The following is a 19,825-nucleotide window of genomic DNA, read 5'->3' as shown; positions in this document are numbered from 1 at the left end:
GGGCCACAATTTTTTTAACCTTCTTATGGCAGCGTTACACATATACCAGTATCCTCAAGTGAACGTTATTCTCTTCTGGCGAAGGTTCATTCATTATCGAACTGAGTGACCCTCGGGCAAGCTCTCACATGGCTCTAATCCAGCCGGATCAACAGGGGACATGGGGTGATAATGGCTACCTGTGAGCTTACTACTGTTGGTGTTATTGGCATTGCTAAATATTGCTGGGTATGGATGACTAGTGTTTCATATAACGTGATAAGATGCAATTAGCCATGATAATTATAACAGTTGATTTTATGCATTTATTTATGTGTTACTAATGAACTTGTACAGCTCACCAGAAACGTTAAGTATACATGAAATTCTGGGATTAGATGTTTCCACCTCACTTAATTTAGTGCTCTTTTTCCAAAACACAGTCACGTCCTAGAGGCCAGTGGAGGCAGGAAGTAAAACATACAGAAGGAAAATCATGCGATTCTTTTTGGTCATTTCATACATATTTATTAAGCACCTACTGTGTGCTGGGGATGAAATAACATGGACTCGGTCTTAAAAGTGTGCACCAGGTAGGAAGAGGGGGACTTGACAAGAGATGGTTAGATCACTTAGCATTCAGATAGTGCTAAACCACAGAGGAAAGGTGTTCAGTTTTCCCAGGGATAATCAGGGTCAGCTTCTAAGGGCCAACATCCTTTATCCTCTTCCCACCCACTCTTCCCCCCTTGTTTTATTGAGATATTATGGACATGGCACTAAGCTTCTTGAGTGGAGTCTTAGGGAAGGGAGAGGAACAGCTGTGATCAGGGAGGAGGGTAATTGGAGTGAAGAGAACTGCATGCCTCAAGATCCCTAAGTGTGAAAGTTCCTAAAAGACTGTTGAATCGCAGCTCTGGCTGGAAGGCAAGAGTTGGGTGAGGAGTGACACCCTGTCAGACACCTTCCCATGTAAAAGTGGAAGCACATTCTTTTTGCTGCTGGTGATACTGCCTAGAATTTACATTTTGTGTTAACTGGACCTTATTTACATAATGCCTTATTATAAAGAATCGCTTAGATGTTGCCTAATTGTCTTCTTTCTCTTATAACCCCAAGGCTGAGAAAGTCAAGGTCATGGCCTTTATTTGGCTGAGGCACAGAAATCTGATTTGACATTTTACTGTCACAGACCTTTTGCTTTCATATTTGTTTCCTTTTTTTGCATATTCATTTATTTCCAGCCCACAAAAACACTTTACTTTGTGTATTTCCTTTTGTATTTGTCTACCTGTATTTGAAATCTGCAGATGTGTTTTCCTTATGGATAGAATATACATACATTGTATAACTTCTTTCCATTTATTATTATGTAATTATCATTTTCTTTGCTTCCCTATCATGTTCTTAATTGTAGTCTTTCATAGACGCCCAATATTCCACTGGATAGGTTAGAAAATTGTTATGCTTCAGATTTTGAATAGTTTAGGCAGTACTGTAATGACAGTCTTTGTGTATAGAGCTTATTTCTTCTGTTAGATCATTTCCCTAAAAGCATCAGTAATTTTTACCATCAGGAAAATAGACTTTTATGATTTAGGGCTTGCCCTTTCTTGCCTCGCATTCTTATATTTCAGTAACCATTTCGGCACGAATTTGTATGCATTTTACTTTCTCCACTTAGCAGTCTTGCTAATGCATCCGTCCAGTCATGTTTATGTAACATTTTACAAAACAAGCCTGAGAGTTTCTGCTGTCAGTGTCACTGTGAAACGTAGGAAAGCCACAGCCCAGACTATGGAAGCATCGCAAAGAAACTGTAATGGTCATAAAAACTCACATTAACCTGCAGGTTTGAAGCTCCTGTATATTGTTCCTTATATTTATTTTGAGTTTGTATCTTTCACCACCAACTCATAACTCATCATAACTCATCCTATTCTTAGTAACCCTTTAAATATTTTGTTCGTTTTCCTATCTTAGTGACATCACTATTTGAACAGTAGCCTCCCTCCTCCTTAGCATCTGAAATTATTGTTACTGTATTTGTATCTACCTTTTATTCATTGTGATCTTTTCAACTTTTCTTTATATCAGTAAGTTGGTTCTTAAGGCCCCTCTTTGTGGGCAGTGGTGAGGAGTGTATGATGGTAACAGGGAAGCACAGAGGGCAGTAGGAGGTGTTGGGGTCGTCCAGCTGAGATATGATGGTGGCATGGACTTGGGTGGGAACAATGGAGCGCTACCAAAGTGGGAAGGTCTGGGATTTCTTTATTTATTTTGGGGGAGGTAGAATCAACGGGCTCAATGATAGCGTGAGGGAGGAGGAAAGGCAGATGGTAGTATCATTTACTGAGTTGAGAAGCTCAAGGGAGGAGCAAACATGAGTGGGAGTGTTATGGAAGGCACCGAAAATCAAGAATTATGTTTGGACATGTTAGGGTTAGAAACTAAGTAGGCAGTTGGGTGTAGGATTCTGGACCAAAGATCCAGGTCAACACCACCTCATCCATGTCTAGGATGACAGCACACAAAAGCTCTGAATCTCTCAGCTCCCTCCTTCCGGATTAGGATTGGGGGAGCCTTGGGCTGCTGTTCCTTTGACCCAGCCTCGGGGATTTTTGCAAAGTACTCTCAATCCATCTTGAGAGTGCTTGTAGAGACTTCTACCAGAATTCAGATGATGCTCATGTTATTTACCAGATCACGCCCCCCCCCCCCCCGCCCCTTTCCACCAAATGAGATTTAGGGAAAAAGACACCCAACATTTTCAAGTATCCAGCCTGGAAGTCATCAATCATATTGTGTAAGATTGAAAGTATTAATAAACTACTCAGAATAACGATGAATATGCAAATAGATGACAGAGACCCTGCTATGTGATTATATTCTAACATGCTTGGCTATTTTTATTATCTTCAAATTTTTCAAGTTTTGCCTCAGATAAGGGGAAAAAAATTTCAGATACAATTTTCTTTGATAACAACCAAGTTCAATTTGACAACTACCAGTTTCTGATTCCCCCTGGGAAAGGGGGGACAGGGATGGGATTGGGAGAGCAGGAATGAAGAGGCCTCAGATGCATTTGCCAAAAGTTAAAATTCTGTAAGGCTGGGTGGGTACCGGGTCAGTGTGTTCATCAGACTCATGCATGTTGTAAAAATTAATTTAAAAATCTAAATGTGAGAGACGATACCTTCCTTTCACCCACTTCATCCTCATTAATCACCATAAGGAGTGATGTATTGGGTTTTCCTCTCAGAAAATGTAATTACTTTGTAATGAAATATTAATGCTATGTTCTATTCTTGAAGTCACTTGTTCAAATGGTAAAGTTTAATACGGCTTAATTGAGTTGCTAAATTTTCTTCTAAAGTCATTCTTTGAATATTTTATATTTGTCAGAGGAGCTGCTGATGATCTGGAGGGTCTTTGTTTTTACAAACAGGACTATTTCGGCAAAAACTCATCATCAGGCTGTTAACTTCAATATCTTCGAGGGCATGGTTTGCCACGGGGTGCCCCTTGTGACCATCTCCAGAGGCAAAGTGGTGTATGAAGCCGGGGTTCTCAGCGTCACAGCGGGAGATGGAAAGTTTATTCCTCGCAAACCGTTTGCTGAGTATATTTACAAACGGATCGAGCAGCGGGACCAGGTGAGTTGTGCAGAAACTGGTTCTTACCTGGGGATGAACTGTCATCTGCTCTTGGATGTTGTTTTTGGCGTTGTCACATACACCTGGTTTGACACATTCTTGGGAGTCAGGATTGAGAGGAGAGGTTCCAGCTAAATTCCAGTCTTCAAAGAGAGAATCATTATTGGACGGATGCATTTTCCCTTGGAGATAGGTGCATCTACTGAGAGGGTCCGCGTGGACCAAGTCAGGTTTCCCCAGGCGGATTCAGGGACTCTAGGCACTTTTGCCAGTTGGGTTAGTCAGCATCCTCCAGGAGGCAGATACTCATGTTTTTATTGGGAGAAGATTGGAGGGAGCCAGAAAAGGCTGGGAGAGCCTTCAGACTGCAATTCAAGTCTGACTCTGGTGAGGGACCGAGAAAAAGGAATGGAAGCATTCTAGTCCACCACTCAATCTAAGATAGGTTGAGCAAGGCCTTGGGAAGCCCTTGAACTGAGTCTCCTGTCAACCAGCTACATGACATGCTGTCATTGGCTGGGAGCAGCTATGGGAGGTGTGGCCTCTGTGCAAATATGGAGGTGGAGTTCAGAGCTTAGCAATGACTGATGCTCAAACAATTACACTCTTTATAGTTGAATGTATGAAGGTTCATTCTAATGGCCATGAGAGCAGTGGTGGAGTTTTGAGTTCAGGTAGATCTAGGTAAGACTTCTATCTTGCCCTTCCATTTCCTAGCTATAGGGCCAACAGCAAGGTCTCTCATCTTTCTGCTCAGTTGCCTCATCTAGAAAATAACATTTCCTCCTTAACAAATTGTAGGACTGAAATGAGAGGGTTTTTTTTTAATTTTTTTCTAACATTTATTTATTTTTGAGAGACAGAGCATGAGTGGGGGAGGAGCAGAGAGAGAAGGAAACACAGAATCGGAAGAAAGCTCCAGGCTCTGAGCTGACAGCACAGAGCCTGATGTGGGGCTAGAACCCACAAACCGTGAGCATGACCTGAGCCGAAGTCAGATGCTTAACCAACTGAGCCACTCAGGCGCCCCGAGAGTTTTAAATGTAAGGCACATGGTACAGGTCGAATGTTAGTTCTGTCTCTTTGTTTTCCTCTTTTGATGACCAAGTCTATAACCAAGTTTCCCTAAGTCTTTGCTTGTAATAAATCTGCTTTATAAAAGAAATATCTGTTCTTAATGTATCTTGGGTTTTTATACCTTTGTTTACTTTACACTGCTTTAAAAATTCATTTTACTAAATACACTAACATGTCAGAAAATTTCAGATTAAAACTGTATAAATTGCTAGGTTTGGGGTGTCGGGGCGGCAACCTTGCCCTCAATCCCACATGGGGATGATAAGCCATGGCTGGATGGCTGACATCTTCCAGGCTGCCTTTCTGGTTTTTATTCAGGAGGCTTCACTCTCTGTGTTCCTCATCTGGCCTACAGACAGTTTGAAACCCTTGGATTAATTCTAAGGCTTCTCTCTCTTCCTTCCATTTAAAAATATATTTCTATTTTTCCAAAGTTCTCCAGCTATTTTTCAATGCATTACATTTGGATCTTGTAGTCTGTATGATTTTTCATCTTATGCCTTGTGAGAAATTTTTACTTGTGGATTCTCAGAGTCTTTTATACAAAATACATCCTGTTTTGTTTTGTGTTTTTCTTTTAACACTTCCTTATAAAGCTTTGATTAAGTAAACAAGCGCTCTAGAATGTTTTAAATTCTCAAGGTGCTATAATTCTTTATATCCTGTATTTTAGTCAAAGCGTTTAAGATTCCAGTTCATTTTGGTAGGGTTATTTTGTAAATATAGACACTGACAGGTGCCAGGCACATAGTGATGATAAGAGTCCCCTGTGATTCCAATCATGTGTGTGATAGATAATAGCAGTACTAACATTTACTGATGCTAACTGAATGCAAATCTGGGCATGGGTTCTTTCCCTGTAATAATTCTGTGAGGGAAGGAAGTATTATATGCCCCATTTTAAAGATTAGGAAACAAGCTTTAGAAATTAAGACACTGATCCAGGTCACACAGCTCGTATATGGCAGGCCAGAACATAAACTCTGGTCATCTGACTCCAAAAACTGTGTGTGTGAGCAGTAAATGGTATTGTAAATCATAAAGATTGAGTTAAATAAGTTAATGGAAGATAAATGATTCAGCATTTGGTTTGGGAAACAACAGTGTCTCCAAAAATCATCTGAATTGGAGACATTGTTGGCAGCTAATTCATTCACAAAGTTGTAATAGTAGTAGTCCAAGGGATGAGTGGAAAGAAATCGAGTTAGGGAACTGTAAGGAGATAGAATCGACAGAACTGGGTGATAAGTTAGGTGACATGTGAACTGGATTCAAGATGGGGCTGCTCCTGGCATCAGTGCCAGTGCTCCCCAACAGGGGCGCTAGACTAACTGGGAACGCCTGATAGACTGTACGTAAATGGCTGACTTTACCTAAGTCTTCTCCTTATAGAGAAAATGTTTGAGGCAGCAGAGATCACCAAATGACTGGCTTCATCAATTCTCCTCTTGACATTTTTATTTTAGAGTTTGTTGGCAAAATCTGTATCAACTTCCTTTTTCAAGAGTTCACTTTCAATTTGTGAGTTATCTTGGTTTCTTAATATTTTCTTCTGGTGTCACCAATTTTAAGGCAATTCAAGTGCATTCTTGTTTTTGCAGTAACAATAGTCGTTATTGTCCCACTCTCTTCTGAGCACTTACTCTCTGCCAGGCACCATACTAGATAGTTTATAGTCATTATTTTACTTACCCTGCATAACAAGTCATATGGTAGGTATTACCAATCTCATTTTACATAGTAGAAAGGTGAGTCTCAGCGAGATTAAATAACTTTGCCTGTGATAAGCAGTAAGTAAATGTAATATCCAGTATTTGTAATTAGTCTTTCTGATTCCCACTGCATCATGGGACCTCCAAAGAGCAAGAAAAGAGAAGAAAATGATTGTGAAAGTCAAAGCGTGGGTAAACGTATTATTTTGGAAAACGGTGATGTGGAAAAAGTATCAAATAAAATGGAGAAAATGAGGTTTGGAGGTTGCCTGGAGACATTTCAAACATTTTTTTTTTCTCTCCATGAAGCAAAAATAATTTTATAGAAGAAAAATATCACACTAAGATTAGTAAAGAGAGTTGTTAGGCATTCCAGTTTCAAAGTCACATTAGGTTTTTAGAGCTCTTGCTTTGGTTTCTGGTTAAAATATTTCAGTTATTTCTGTGAGGATAGGAGTTTGGAGGCAAGCAGAAACAGCCCATACCATTTCTCCTATTATCTGTCCAAAGATAATTAATCCCTTACCCTTCTGGACTCCCAAAGAAAAGATGGTAGAGACACATCAGCATTTGCCTGGTCCACAAGTCGGCTGGAGTCTTGGTTCCTTCAGGACACCATCTAATATTTTCATGCCCAGTACTTGGCACATAGTGAGAATTTGATAAATAAACAAACCACAGGAGCATCTGGGTGGCTCAGTTGGTTAAGCGTCCGACTTCAGCTCAGGTTATGATCTTTCGGTACGTGAGTTCTAGCCCTGCACTGGGCTCTGTGCTGACAGCTCAGAACCTGCTTCAGATTCTCTGTCTCCCTCTCTCTCTGCCCCTCTCCTGCTTACATGTTCTCTCTTCTCTCAAAAATAAACAAACATTAAAAAAATAAACAAACTGTAAATAGAAGGAATGAAGACTGTAGTTTCAGAGGTCTTAGAAAAAACTTAAATCAATTTACCTAGAAGATTACCCCCTGACTCATCCCACATAGTGGAATTATCTGTGAGCTTGATTCTTGTCCAAGATTTTATTACTTAATAAAACTGACCAGCGTCATGCCACACAGCTACCCTGTTACCAGCTGAAGTAAGGAATTTCAAAGGAAAGAAACAACATTTTTATCCAATTTGACAGCTCCAGGGAATTGCTACTTTATTTATTTTAACATTTAAGCAACTGATCCTTAAGGGAAAACATTTAAATCAGAAGCTGAGGCATCAAAGGGAGATGAAGTAAGTAGTAGTAATGGGAGATGAAGGAAGAAGAAAGAAAAAAGAGTAACAGCAACGTAGATGTTCAAGAGCATCTTGAAAGAACAAAATCAACTTACATACTGTTAATTCCTTACCCCTCCCAAAATAGCTTGTGAATCTCCAATGAATTACTTTTTCTAGAATTTTTTGCGTGTTTAGACTTGTAATTTTCACCAAAATTTGGAAGTACAGACTTCTTTAAGTCATCTCTTTTCCTCTTTTTTCAATATTAAGCAACCCAATCTATTCTGGGAAATCAGGGTCACATTGCATTTTATAGAGAAACAGGAATAGCTTCACGGAGCAAGGCATGGCTTCAGAGTTCAGCCAAAGCTCTGAAACTTTTAAAGCTTTGCAACAATAAGCATAATTTGCCTTTTAGATAAGATGAAATTGAATGGGTGGCTGATCTAGTCCTTGAAGTGAGCGTTCTCCCTTTCTGAAGGAACACTTTGTCAATGTCCTTCCCAATGCGGTAGCTCAGAGAAAATAATTGAAGGGATGTCGGTAACTGCCATGTATCCTAATTCTCTCCGATTGATTGTTAATAATTATAAAAGGTGATACCTCTGTTGAAGTCAGCTTATTTTGGCTCATGAGAGACATTTGTGCGTACCTCTTCCCAACTCCTCATTCAGTGATGTCCCTTCGGAAGCTCGAAATCAGCTGTGGTGGGAGCACTGACACCCCAGAAATAGGCAAGCGCTGTAAATCAGGGCTCCGGGGGGAGGGTGAGAAAAGGGAAGGCAGCGCTGGTTGTTAACGTTTACCAGCACACCCCTGCCTACAGGGACTTTCTAAATACTCTCTTTGTGTGCTTTAACCGTTCAGCATTTATTCAGATATATTTGTTGATAAGCAATTATGTGCCTGGCATCATTTAATCCGTATAACCTTCTGAGGTAAACAGTGGTATTCAAATTTTATAAAGGAAGAAACTGAGGCTTTTTTTTTCTTTTAGGTTTATTTATTTATTTTGAGAGAGGCCAAGACAGCATGAGTGAGGGAGGGGCAGAGAGAGAGAGAGAGGAAAAGGGAGAGAATCCCAAGCAGGCTCCACGCTGTGAGCCCGGAGCCCAACATGGGGCTTGAATTCACAAAACCGTGACATCATGATCTAAACTGAAATCAAGAGTTGGACAGATAACTGACTGAGCCACTAGGCACCCCAGAAACTGAGGCTTAAGGAGGTCACATAGTTACTAAGGGTCAGTGTCAGAACTCACACCCAGATTTTTCTACCTCCAAAGCCAATCCCGTTACCCTCTACTGCTGCAATAGACTGATCAGGAAGGTTAATCCCCACCCCACCCCCACACAGAGCCACCTGCCACCATCCTCAGAATGTCACCCCACTAGTCTCCCCTCCTGTACTTACCGTCAGGCTGGCAAACTTACTACAGGAGGAACCATCCCTGAAATGAGAGGGCTCAGCTTTGTTACATCGTCCTTGAGAAATAGCTCAGCAGATATGTTGAAGGTTCAATGGAGATGGTGGATTGTTAAAATATTTTCAAAATGCAGCTTTTCACTGTTACAGATCACCTCTGCTGAGCCTAGGGGTTACTATGCCCTAGGGACTCACAGCCCCTGAAGGATTCGGTTCAATGTGTGCTGAGTGTTCACCAGACAGGCATTGATTTCATTTACTGTTCATGTGGACTGCTAAGTGTCGGGTCAGTATCTGCTGTTTGGAATCTGGAAATTCTATTGTCTTTATTGATATTTTAGTTTCTTAGTCTCCATGGTTGGCCTGGTATCAGAACTTCCTCTGGGGCCCAGGAATCTTCTCTATTGGTCTTCCTAGTTTCAGAAGAGCTAACATCCCAACACACGACTCTGCAAACAATATAGTAACGTTTTCTATCAACTGACCAGCTAATCAAAAAGCATTTCTGCCATTACACGAGTAATGATGATCGTGATTAACTTTTATTCATAGTGCCGCACACTGTGATATAGTGCTCTTCTTTGTCTGCTAACTCATCACAATGACAGACGTCATTAAATGCTATAAATCTAAATTGAACTTCACCAGCGCAAGCCAGCAGCAGCTTACCAGACAAGGGGCCATCCCTGTTCCCTATAATACCTACAAGAGCTTGTCACATGGTTTTACCCTCAAGCCATCTTATTGGATTGTGATATCATCAGGATGGAAAGAACTGGTGGTGGGTGAAATCGTTGAATTCTGACCCACCTGTACTGAGGGGGGGAAATCCCGTAACCCAGTTCAGCTCTCTGAAGGTGTGTTTTCAGGACACTAGTCTCACACAAGTCTCTCTCTCTCTCTCTCTTTCTCTCTCTCTCTCTCTCTCTCTCTCTCTCTCTCTCTCTCTTTAGGACACTAGTCTCTTGAGGTGCACCTTGAGAAAGCTGTCACATAATTTTAGATAAATGCTACTCTCAGGGTGATTCTATTGCCCAATATCAAGTAAAAAGTCCTAAGCAATCCTACAGGTAAGAAACCTTTGATTTAACAAGTATTTCTTGAGCACCAGGCACTATCCTAGGCCCTGGGAATACAGGCGTAATATAACAGCAGTGTTTGGTCTCCAGGACCTTAAAGCCTACTTCCATTTCACCTGTGTTCCTTGTGCTTACACTCCAGTTTTGCTGGAGACACTTACTTTATCTCCCCACGATGAGGTCTACTAGCCACTTGAACAAAAGAGTCTGGAGGTTGAGAGAGATCAGGGCTGGACCTAAAATTTGGGAACCATGGCATGTAGATTTAAAATCGTAAGTCTGAGGCCACCAAGGAGAAGAAAGGGGGCTTGAGATAGAGCCCTGGGGCTCCCAACCTTCAGAGGCTGAGGAGCGGATGAGCCAGCGAAGGAGGCTTAAAAAGCTGACCGGTGAGGGAGAAGGAAAACCAGGAGATCACAGAGGAGACAAGACAAGCAAGAGAAGAGCTCTGCCCTCTTTGTTCAATCCAGAGCCCTCTGCTTCTTCGTCCCGCTCTTCCATAAACGTCCTCCAAGAATTAGGTATGGGTTTAGCGGGGACACCCACCATGGAGTCCATGTGAATCACTGTATTCATCTGAGATCCTAGGGAATGAAGCCCACTTTATTTTGGACCCCGCCACTTAGAATAACCCATGAGTATGACACACTGGTCTCACCAGTTGCTGGGGGCCATGTCAGGGCTGGGCACATCACATTTCAGATGGAGATTCGTTCTTGTCACTAGAGAGAAGTAACAAGAGTTGTAGGTTAGGTCTACTGAGAAAACACACGTGCAACTGACCTTTGGAATAAAAACGAGATGATGGCTTGAGATTTTGCAGGCCGAGTGCCATCATCTCTCCATTTTGTCGCAGTGAATATCTCCATAGAGATATTGCCAGGGGCGATAGGCAGTACAAAGATGAACAAGATGTGGTCTGGCATTAAAGAGTTTACGTAACCTACCTCTAAGGATAAAAAGATATGAAAAGGTGAAAAGTACTGGGAAGCTTGGGACCAGAGCTTAAACTGTCTTTGATTTCTGCCAAGTCATCTATCAAAGCAGGAGGCTGTGAAGTGCGGAGCCGCGAAGCCTCCCCAGAGAGGGTTGGTTTGTTCCTGAGGTGGCCACGTGAGCAGGAGAGGTTAACGTCCCACAGCATTTCTGGCGGGAAATCGTGAGAACCTCAGAGGCAGATACAGAGCAGGACGGTGTGCAGATTAGACCTGTCCAGTCAGCTCAGAGATGCATGGTGGCCACAGTGACCGGAGTGACCAGCAAGGCTAAGAGGTCCCTGGTGGCACTGCTAGTGCAGGTAGTGAGCAGCCAGAAAGTGGTTCTTGCACAACCAGGTGGGCTGAGGCCTGCCCAAGGAAGGCAACCGGCCAAAGAGGAAGGGCGGCCCAGAAAACAGATAAGTGGTGAAACACAGCAATGGGGTGCGAGGGAAACGGAGTTAACGCAGGCCAGGACGACCCACACAAAGAGGAGACAGAGCTCAGGTGGGGATCTCCTTCCCATCATACGCTTGGCAGAAACTGATCAACTGTGTATTGAGTATCTGTTATGGAAAAGCAGAGCAGTAACCCGGCCCCGAATCTGCTGGAAGGGATAGACAGTATACAGATAATTACAGGAAACTATGGTAAGCAGGAAGTGGATGTGTCAGGGAGCATCCTAGACTGATGACCCTCTGGGTGAAGTTATAGAAGATAAATCAGAGAGATTTAGTCCAGAGGAGGGTGATAATGTCAGCATGGGCAAAGGCATAGTCCTGGCAGGAGGACCTGGGAAGGACATTGGTCACCTGTTGAGTCACGTGCTCCCCACTGAGCCTGCAGCTGGGGTCAGATCAGCTTTTGGAGCAAGCCCAACCTGAATGAGGACGACCGTGCCTAGACCCGATGGCTCTGCCTAAATCACTGCTTTTAGCCACCCCTTCCCAGGAAGGAATCCAGGAGAGACAAAAAATTAATAGCTGACAATGACAAGCAGTGAAGTTTCAAAGGAACTGTTGGATCAAGAGGCAGACAGAGTGGCAGGCAGCATGAAGGCAGGTGACACAAAGATCTGCCCACTTGGGTCACTTTCTCCAGGGGCTCTTAGCTGTGGGAAAGGCTGATGAAGGAATTGAACCATGCCACAGGTTTTACTGAGGGTCAGTACTAACAGAAAAGAGAGAAAGAAAAGACCTTTCTGATTATACGCAACATGACATGAATGGACATGAATTCTGGTTTTCTTAGCCAGTTCTTTTTTTTTTTTTAAGTTTATTTATTTTTGAGAGAGAGAGAAGTATGCATACAAGTGAGGGGCGGGGGCAGAGATAAAGGGTGAGAGAGAATCCCAGGCAGGCTCCATGCTGTCAGTACAGAGCCTGATGCAAGGCTCAAACCGTGTGATCCTGACTTGAGCCGAAACCAAGAGTTGGACACTTAACTGAGCCATCCAGGCGCACTGTTCTGCCAATTCTGATGATGCTCATTAATTATGTTTAGTTTCCTTTACAGTCTCAGTCAGATTCAATTATATGGTCACCCTAGGTTTAAGTGATATATTATACAGTCTGGCTTGGAAAGTAAACCAAGAGAGTAAAAAACATGAAGACCTCCCTTACTACCCATATGGGGTAGTAAGTAGGTGTAAAGTTTCAGGTATGGTTTGGCTTCAGGTAACCACAAGGTCCAGGGACTGGGTGGAAGAAATAGGAAGCTGGTCCTTCATTTCTTGGTGTTGATGTTCCTCAAGATGACAACAGGATCCAGGGCAAAGTAAAGGACAGAGTTGATAGTGAGCCAAAATGGAAGTCTGGCAAAGCATAACCAGACACAGAAAGTGGACAGAAGCCAGGACTGGTGAGCAGAGGGCAGGGCCCCCCACTCCCCTAAGTGCTCATTGTGCGCCCGACTCTACACTTCAAATCTCACAGCTGTAGGAAGAGTCTCTGTGTTGTTCTTTGTTTTGTCCTCTGTGCCTGGCAATATATCTGGGGCTGTGTGTGTTCGATAAATATCCATAGAACGAAGGAAGGAAATGCTTTGCATCGGGGACATGGCTTTCATTCCCTCTGTTTCCTAGATGAGTGAGTCGGCTCAGAGGAGTTTCCTACAACTAGTATATGGCAAAGCTGGAACTCAAACATCCAGGTCTGGCAAAGCCCACACTGTTGATCACCACAGTATATTGGTTTTGTCAGTCAAAACAAGGCAAATGGTATTTGTGGGGGGGGGGAGTCTACATATTTATGTGTACACACATACTTATTTATTAAGAGCTTGTTCTATGCTAAGCATTATTCTGACTAATTTACTTATTTTTAATCCTCTCCCAACCACCCCAAAAAGCAGGTGCTGTTAGTATTCCCAGCTTCAACTAAGGCAACTGAAATACAATGTTCAGTAATGTGCCCAAACAATCTGGTTTCAGAGCCCATGCCCCTAATCGCTGTGGCTTGCTGCCTCTTGACTTGCCAGTGAATGTGTGTCCATGTTTATAAACAGGGTGACTTAGTTACTTGCGGATGCCTTTGTTTATCAAGTCCAGATTTCTAGACTCTGAACAAGCACTGAATTCACTCAAGCTGAATCCAGCCTGTGGGCTCTGCTCTCAGCGGGCCACCCAAGAGGTGTAGTTAGAGATGTGAGATTCTGTGGACAACCTGTTAACACACAGAGGCGAGGAAGAAAATGAGAAAACACACACACACACACACACACACACACACACACAAATTGCTAGACTCGAAAGAAAACACTCAGAGTCTTGGGGGTGGTACAACAAAGAAGTCTAGGAATACAGATGGCTAGGATTGAAAGGAGAAGGAAAGGTAGAACGAACGTCGGAAGGACCATGAGGAGGTAATAGAACCAGAAGGGTGTGGGGGTGGGGCAGAGGCTCCAGTGTAAGTTTCAGTGAAAAGAACAATCAGAGCGTGCTTCCTGGATCTCTGTTGGACACAGATGAGTGCCAGCAAAGAGTGGGGCATGGCTCAGGTACTCGAGGTGGCCAGGGACATCAGTGAAAGGGCAGGGGGCAGGATGCACACCAGAGGTAAATTCGCAAGAATCATTTTTGCTCTCACACGTCATTAAGGGCACTTAGCTTTGAATTCAGGAAGTCAATAAGCCACAAGAGAAAAACGAACTGTTCTGTTTCAGACTTGCACACCTACCCCTGTGAAGCGCGAACCCTACAAGGGAGAAGTCGTCACACTGAAATCTAGTGAGACAAAAGAAGACGCTGCAGCAGGGACCAGGAAACAGGCGCCCCGCTGAGCTGGGTGCTGTGGGTAAGGGACGGTGCTGCATGACCAGCTATGAAATCGGCAGCCCTGTCTTCATAAGCTTTTGAAGACTCCAAGGTCAAAGTCAAAGACTTCAAAGTGACAAAAGACTTAAGGACAGGTTAGCCAAGGGAAGACTGATAAAAGACCTCTTAATGCAGAACACTTAGTTGAGTTTGCAAATTGAAGAAGGCCTTGGTCTATTTCGAGATTTATTCTCTGAAATGTTAGGGAACATGCAGCAAAGCCTGGAAAGATCATATACAGGCAAAAGGCAAATAGACTGGTAGCATCCAGAGGAACCTGTTAGTGAGGAAATTTGACACGTCTTAAAACTGATTTTGTGGTCAAAATTTATGAACGATTTAAATTAGGATCTTGTCTGAGAAAATAAATCATATTGTAAATGCAATTATGTTCTAGAACTTAGAATGAAAAAAAATGAGTCCAACGTTGTTTTTGTGTGTATAATTTTTTAGGAAAACTATTTGATTGTCTTTGATGTACTTTATTACACACTTAATTTTTGGGATAGTATTATAGATATGGTCATTTTGAAAAAATATTTAGAGCTTCCTCACTTTTCTCTTAGTCTTTTGACATCCAGATCTTTTTTTCCCAACCACTTATTATCACCATCCTTGTCAATTTCTTTCCTTCCTCCTCCCTCCTTCCTTCTTTCCTCCCTTCCTTCCTTTTTTTCTTTTCCTTTCTTTTCTCTTCTTTTCTTTTTTCTTTTCTCTTCTCTTCTCTTCTTTCCTTTTCTTTCTTTTTTCCAGTTATTTTCTGGTCCTGCTCTGCCAGCATCTCTCCAACACCGCTTCCACTGACTTCATGAAATCTACATGTTTTGCCAACTTTGCAATTTCATTAGACTCTAAAAAATTTTTTTTAATTTGTGATGTTTTCAGATGCTTCAACACATAGCAATCTGCAGAAGACTTACACGAGGGGTCGACATGATAAACAGGGATTGATGTTTGTGTTAATTGGGACACTGTCAAAGGACTAGTTTTATACACACCCACTTAGGAGCTGCGCAGTTTTACATTAGGACAACCTGTACTTCCCTAAACCCCATGACTTGAAGCATGAGGTCCCGTGCACTCAGGGTTATATTCTCTTTTTTATGGAGTGCTGTCTTTAACAATGCTATAAAGCCCAAAGCTTCCATTTTTTGTCATTTCCTGACTATTGGAATTATTTTTCCAATCCAGGAAGATGGTGTTGAAAATTCAGAGGAAGATTAGCAAGAGGAAGAAATTCTGTTGAATGCTGTAACATGCTATTAACAACATTTATAGAAGCAGGATTCATGTTTACTTTGATTATAGCATTTCTTGGGGGTGAGGCTTGAGTTCTGCATCTCTTTATGAGGGAGAATGTTACAATGAGTTCCTTTTATTCTGTTCAAAGGTAAAAATCAGAGAAAAAGATTCTGCTGTTCCCATCACTGTTAAACGTTGTCAGCCCGTGGAGAAACAGGCCTCATTTCAACTCCCCAAGATCCTTTTGAAAAAATAATCGCTCAAGGCCTCTTTGATTTCCTCTCAGAAGCAATTGCTATCTTTCTCACTGTGACTTTGTTGCTGTGTAAGATGGAAGATATAAATGACTATTAGTGTGATGGGAAATCTATGTGAAAATTCATTGATGATACTTTAAAATGCCGTCTTTGCTGGTACAGGATTTCTTACTTTGAAATTTTAAAAATCACTTTCTTGTTTAAGGTTGTTTCAATGGCTACCCTTGTTTAAAAATAGCAAACTCTGTGGTTTTACATCCTATTGTAATTAATAAACATTTAGATCTGAATTTCATATCCTGTTTTCTGGGTCATGTGTATCTTCTTCTAACTTATAGGGTTGAGACTCTGGGAGGTTAGTTTTGATTCAAAAGCACAATTTCCTATGTGACATCTATTTCAGTAACTCCTGGAAATCGGATCCCTGAGCAAACCTCATGTAATTAAGTTGGATACTCAACCTTAGATTAAGTCTGAAGCAAATTATCCAATCACACTGATGAGGGTGGAATTCGGGGGAATTAACAAGAATCAGCATGGCTGAAAGATGCTACAGGGAGACCTTCCCTCCGCTATGCTTCTGGGTCTGTCCTGTGATCCTTCTGTGGATGCAGAGAATCTGAGCTTATATTCCTTCTGCTAAGTAACTAGGTCAAGTGGAATTTTTTTTTTAATGTTTTATTTATTTTTGATACAGAGAGAGACAGAGCATGAGAGGGGGAGGGGCAGAAAGAGAAGGAGACACAGAATCCGAAATAGGCTCCAGGCTCTGAGCTAGCTGTCAGCACAGAGCCTGACACGGGGCTCGAACCCACGAACATGAGATCTGACCTGAGCTGAAGTCGGAGGCTTTACCGACTGAGCCACCCAGGTGCCCCTCAAGTGGAATTTTTAAAACATGGAGTAAAATCAGGGCAATTATGCTCTCACTGCAGACATATCTGCCCCTGACTTAACTTAGATCAGAGGTATACCCACACCTTTGACAAAGGGCGATAGGAATCCAGTTTACCCAAGTCTAATTTGTTTTGAACACATAGGAGAGGAAAATGACAGTGAACTATACTTGCAGAAGAATCACAGGTCTTTTCTGTCAGGGTAGAGATACCTTAAAATATGTAATTAGTATTCTCCTCTGATTTGGTTGACAATGGAAACTCCTCAATTAAATGTCTGAATCCTCTGAAAAGGATTAATTAAAATTGCTTTCTCGCCTGGAAGCCAGCTCCCACGAATCCTTCAGTCTTCGGCCTAAATATCACCTCTTCTCGGACGCTTTCTCAGATGCAACATGAGAGGAGGTCGTCTTGGGTGCTAGTCCTCATCACCAAAGCCCAGCACACACGCAGTCACAATGCCCGTTCCAATGCTCTATAGTCCCTGCTTTATGTGTCTTCTCCTCCAGGAAACTGAAAGCTCATTCAGGGCACAGCCCATCTGCTCCCGTCATTTTCCCAGCATCTAGCAGAGTGCCTGGAAATTAATGGGCATTCAATGCATATTTATTAATTTTTAAATAAAAGAGGAAGCAAAGGAGTTCCTGCTAGGTTCCTCGATTGATAGAGATGAAGTTAGTGAGAACTCCGAACAACATAGGGACAAACTTGGTGGAGTATGTTAGTCTACGGCCATAATACCACGAACATACTCAGTCTCATTTGATCACAGAAGCTAAGCAGGATTGGGTCTGGTCAATACTTGGATGGGAGTGTTTGAGTGTAAGCTTGCTTTAAATGAAGAGTATGGGGGTTCCTGGGGGGCTCAGTTGGTTTAGCATCTGACTTTGGCTCAGGTTGTGATCTTGCAGGTCATGCGTTCCAGCCCCATGTAGGACTCTGCTGTCAGTGCCGAGCCCACTTCCGATACTCTGTCTCCCTCTCTCTCTTCTCCTCCCCTGCTCAGGCTCTCTCTCAAAAATAAATAAAAATTTTTTAAAAATAAATGAAGAGTACAGATTCATTATCTGTTTGATAGATTCTTTTTTGGAGAATGAAATAGCTACAGGATTCTGTGTCAACAAAGTCATTTGAAATGAATATGGGGATCCCTTGGTTGCTTTTATGAAACTCATCATGAATATTTTTATAGAAAAATAATTTAAATAATATTATAAAGCCATAGAAAAACATGATTCAAGCTATTAATATTTAATACCATGCTTTTCAGGATTGCTTCTGGTATACAAAGCAAGGTTGCCTTATCTCTTAACAATTGCATTTTCAAGGTTTGTGCAAAAAATAGATGGAATGACTAGCATTCCATTTTTAAAATTAAAATATGAATTTATTAAAACATACAAAAAGTTGGCACAAAATCAGACACTCAGATCAATGGAACAGAATAGAGAACCTAGAAATGGGCCCACAAACATATGGCGAACTAATCTTTGACAAAGCAGGAAAGAACATCCAATGGAATAAAGACAGTCTCTTCAGCAAGTGGTGCTGGAAAAACTGGACAGCGACATGCAGAAAAATGAACCTGGACCATTTTCTTACACCATACACAAAAATAAACTCAAAATGATGAAAGACCTAAACATAAGACAGGATGCCATCAAAATCTTTGTGAAGAAAGCAGGCAAAAACCTCTTTGATCTCGGCGGCAGCAACTTCTTATTCAACAGGTCTCTGGAGGCAAGGGAAACAAAAGCCAAAATGAACTATCAGGACCTCCTCAAAATAAAAAGCTTCTGCACAGCAAAGGAAACAATCAGCAAAACTAAAAGGCAACTGATGGAATGGGAGAAGATATTTGCAAATGACATATCAGATAAAAGGTGAGTATCCAAAATCTATAAAGAACTTATCAAACTCCACACTCAAAAAACAAATAATCCGGTGAAGAAATGGGCAGAAGACATGAATAGACACATCTCCAAAGAAGACATCCAGATGGTGAACAGAAAAATGAAAAAATACTCAACATCACTGTAATCAGGGAAATACAAATCAAAACCACAATGAGATACCACCTCACACCTGTCAGAAAGGCTAACGTTAACAAACTCAGGCAACAACAGATGTTGGCGAGGATGTGGAGAAAGACGATCTCTTTTGCACTGCTGGTGGGAATGCAAACGGGGGCAGCCGCTCTGGAAAACACTATGAAGGCTCCTCAAAAATCAAAAATAGATTTTGGATATGACCCAGCAATTACACTACTAGATATTTATCCAAGGGATACAGGTATGCTGTTTCGAAGGGACACATGCACCCCAATGTTTATAGCAGCACTGTCAACAATAGCCAAAGTACGGAAAGAGCCCAAATATCCATCAGTGCATGAGTGGATAAAGAAGATGTGGCATGTATACAATGGAGTATTACTTGGCAATAAAAAAGAATGAAATCTTGCCATTTGCAATTACGTGGATGGAACTAGAGGGTATTATGCTGACCGAAATTAGTCAGACAAATATCATATGACTTCACTCATATGGTGACTTTAAGATATAAAACACAAATATAAGGGAAAGGAAGCAAAAATAATATAAAAGCAGGGAGGGAGACAAAACATAAGAGACTTTTAAATATGGAGAACAAACAGAGGGTTACTGGAGGGGTTGTGGGAGGGGGAATGGGCTAGGTGGGTAAGGGGCATTAAAGAATCTACTCTTGAAATCACTGTTGTATTGTAATGCCGAAGATTTCAATATCACCCCAAAACCAGAAACTGCCAGGGAGACCGAGTCACGCATGTAAAAGCAAAGGGCATTTATTACTACGGCTTAGGCTCGCCGGGTCTAAGTTCGGTCTCACAGCCTTCACCAACGCAGTGGATCCGTGCTGAGGTCTGAGTAGGGTTTTTATGGGGTTTGGGAAGGGGGAGTTACAAGAAATTGTGACATAGGTACAGTGACCCAATCATAATGGTACAACAGTATTGGCAGCACC

The 19,825-nt window shown here is 41.9% G+C and overlaps 1 protein-coding gene across 1 annotated transcript in view; it reads left to right on the top strand.

Moving 5' to 3' along the window:
- Positions 1 to 19,825, top strand: part of DPYS (dihydropyrimidinase) — a 97,882-nt gene that overhangs the window by 59,103 nt on the left and 18,954 nt on the right. The window contains exon 10 of the mRNA XM_029923314.1: positions 3,428 to 3,635. Coding sequence (XP_029779174.1) covers positions 3,428 to 3,635 — 208 coding nt within the window. The remainder of the gene's footprint in view (positions 1 to 3,427; positions 3,636 to 19,825) is intronic.

The sequence above is a fragment of the Suricata suricatta genome, chromosome 15 (assembly GCF_006229205.1).
Source record: "Suricata suricatta isolate VVHF042 chromosome 15, meerkat_22Aug2017_6uvM2_HiC, whole genome shotgun sequence".
Taxonomy (NCBI): domain Eukaryota; kingdom Metazoa; phylum Chordata; class Mammalia; order Carnivora; family Herpestidae; genus Suricata; species Suricata suricatta.
This window is presented reverse-complemented; position numbering and strand designations above follow the sequence as displayed.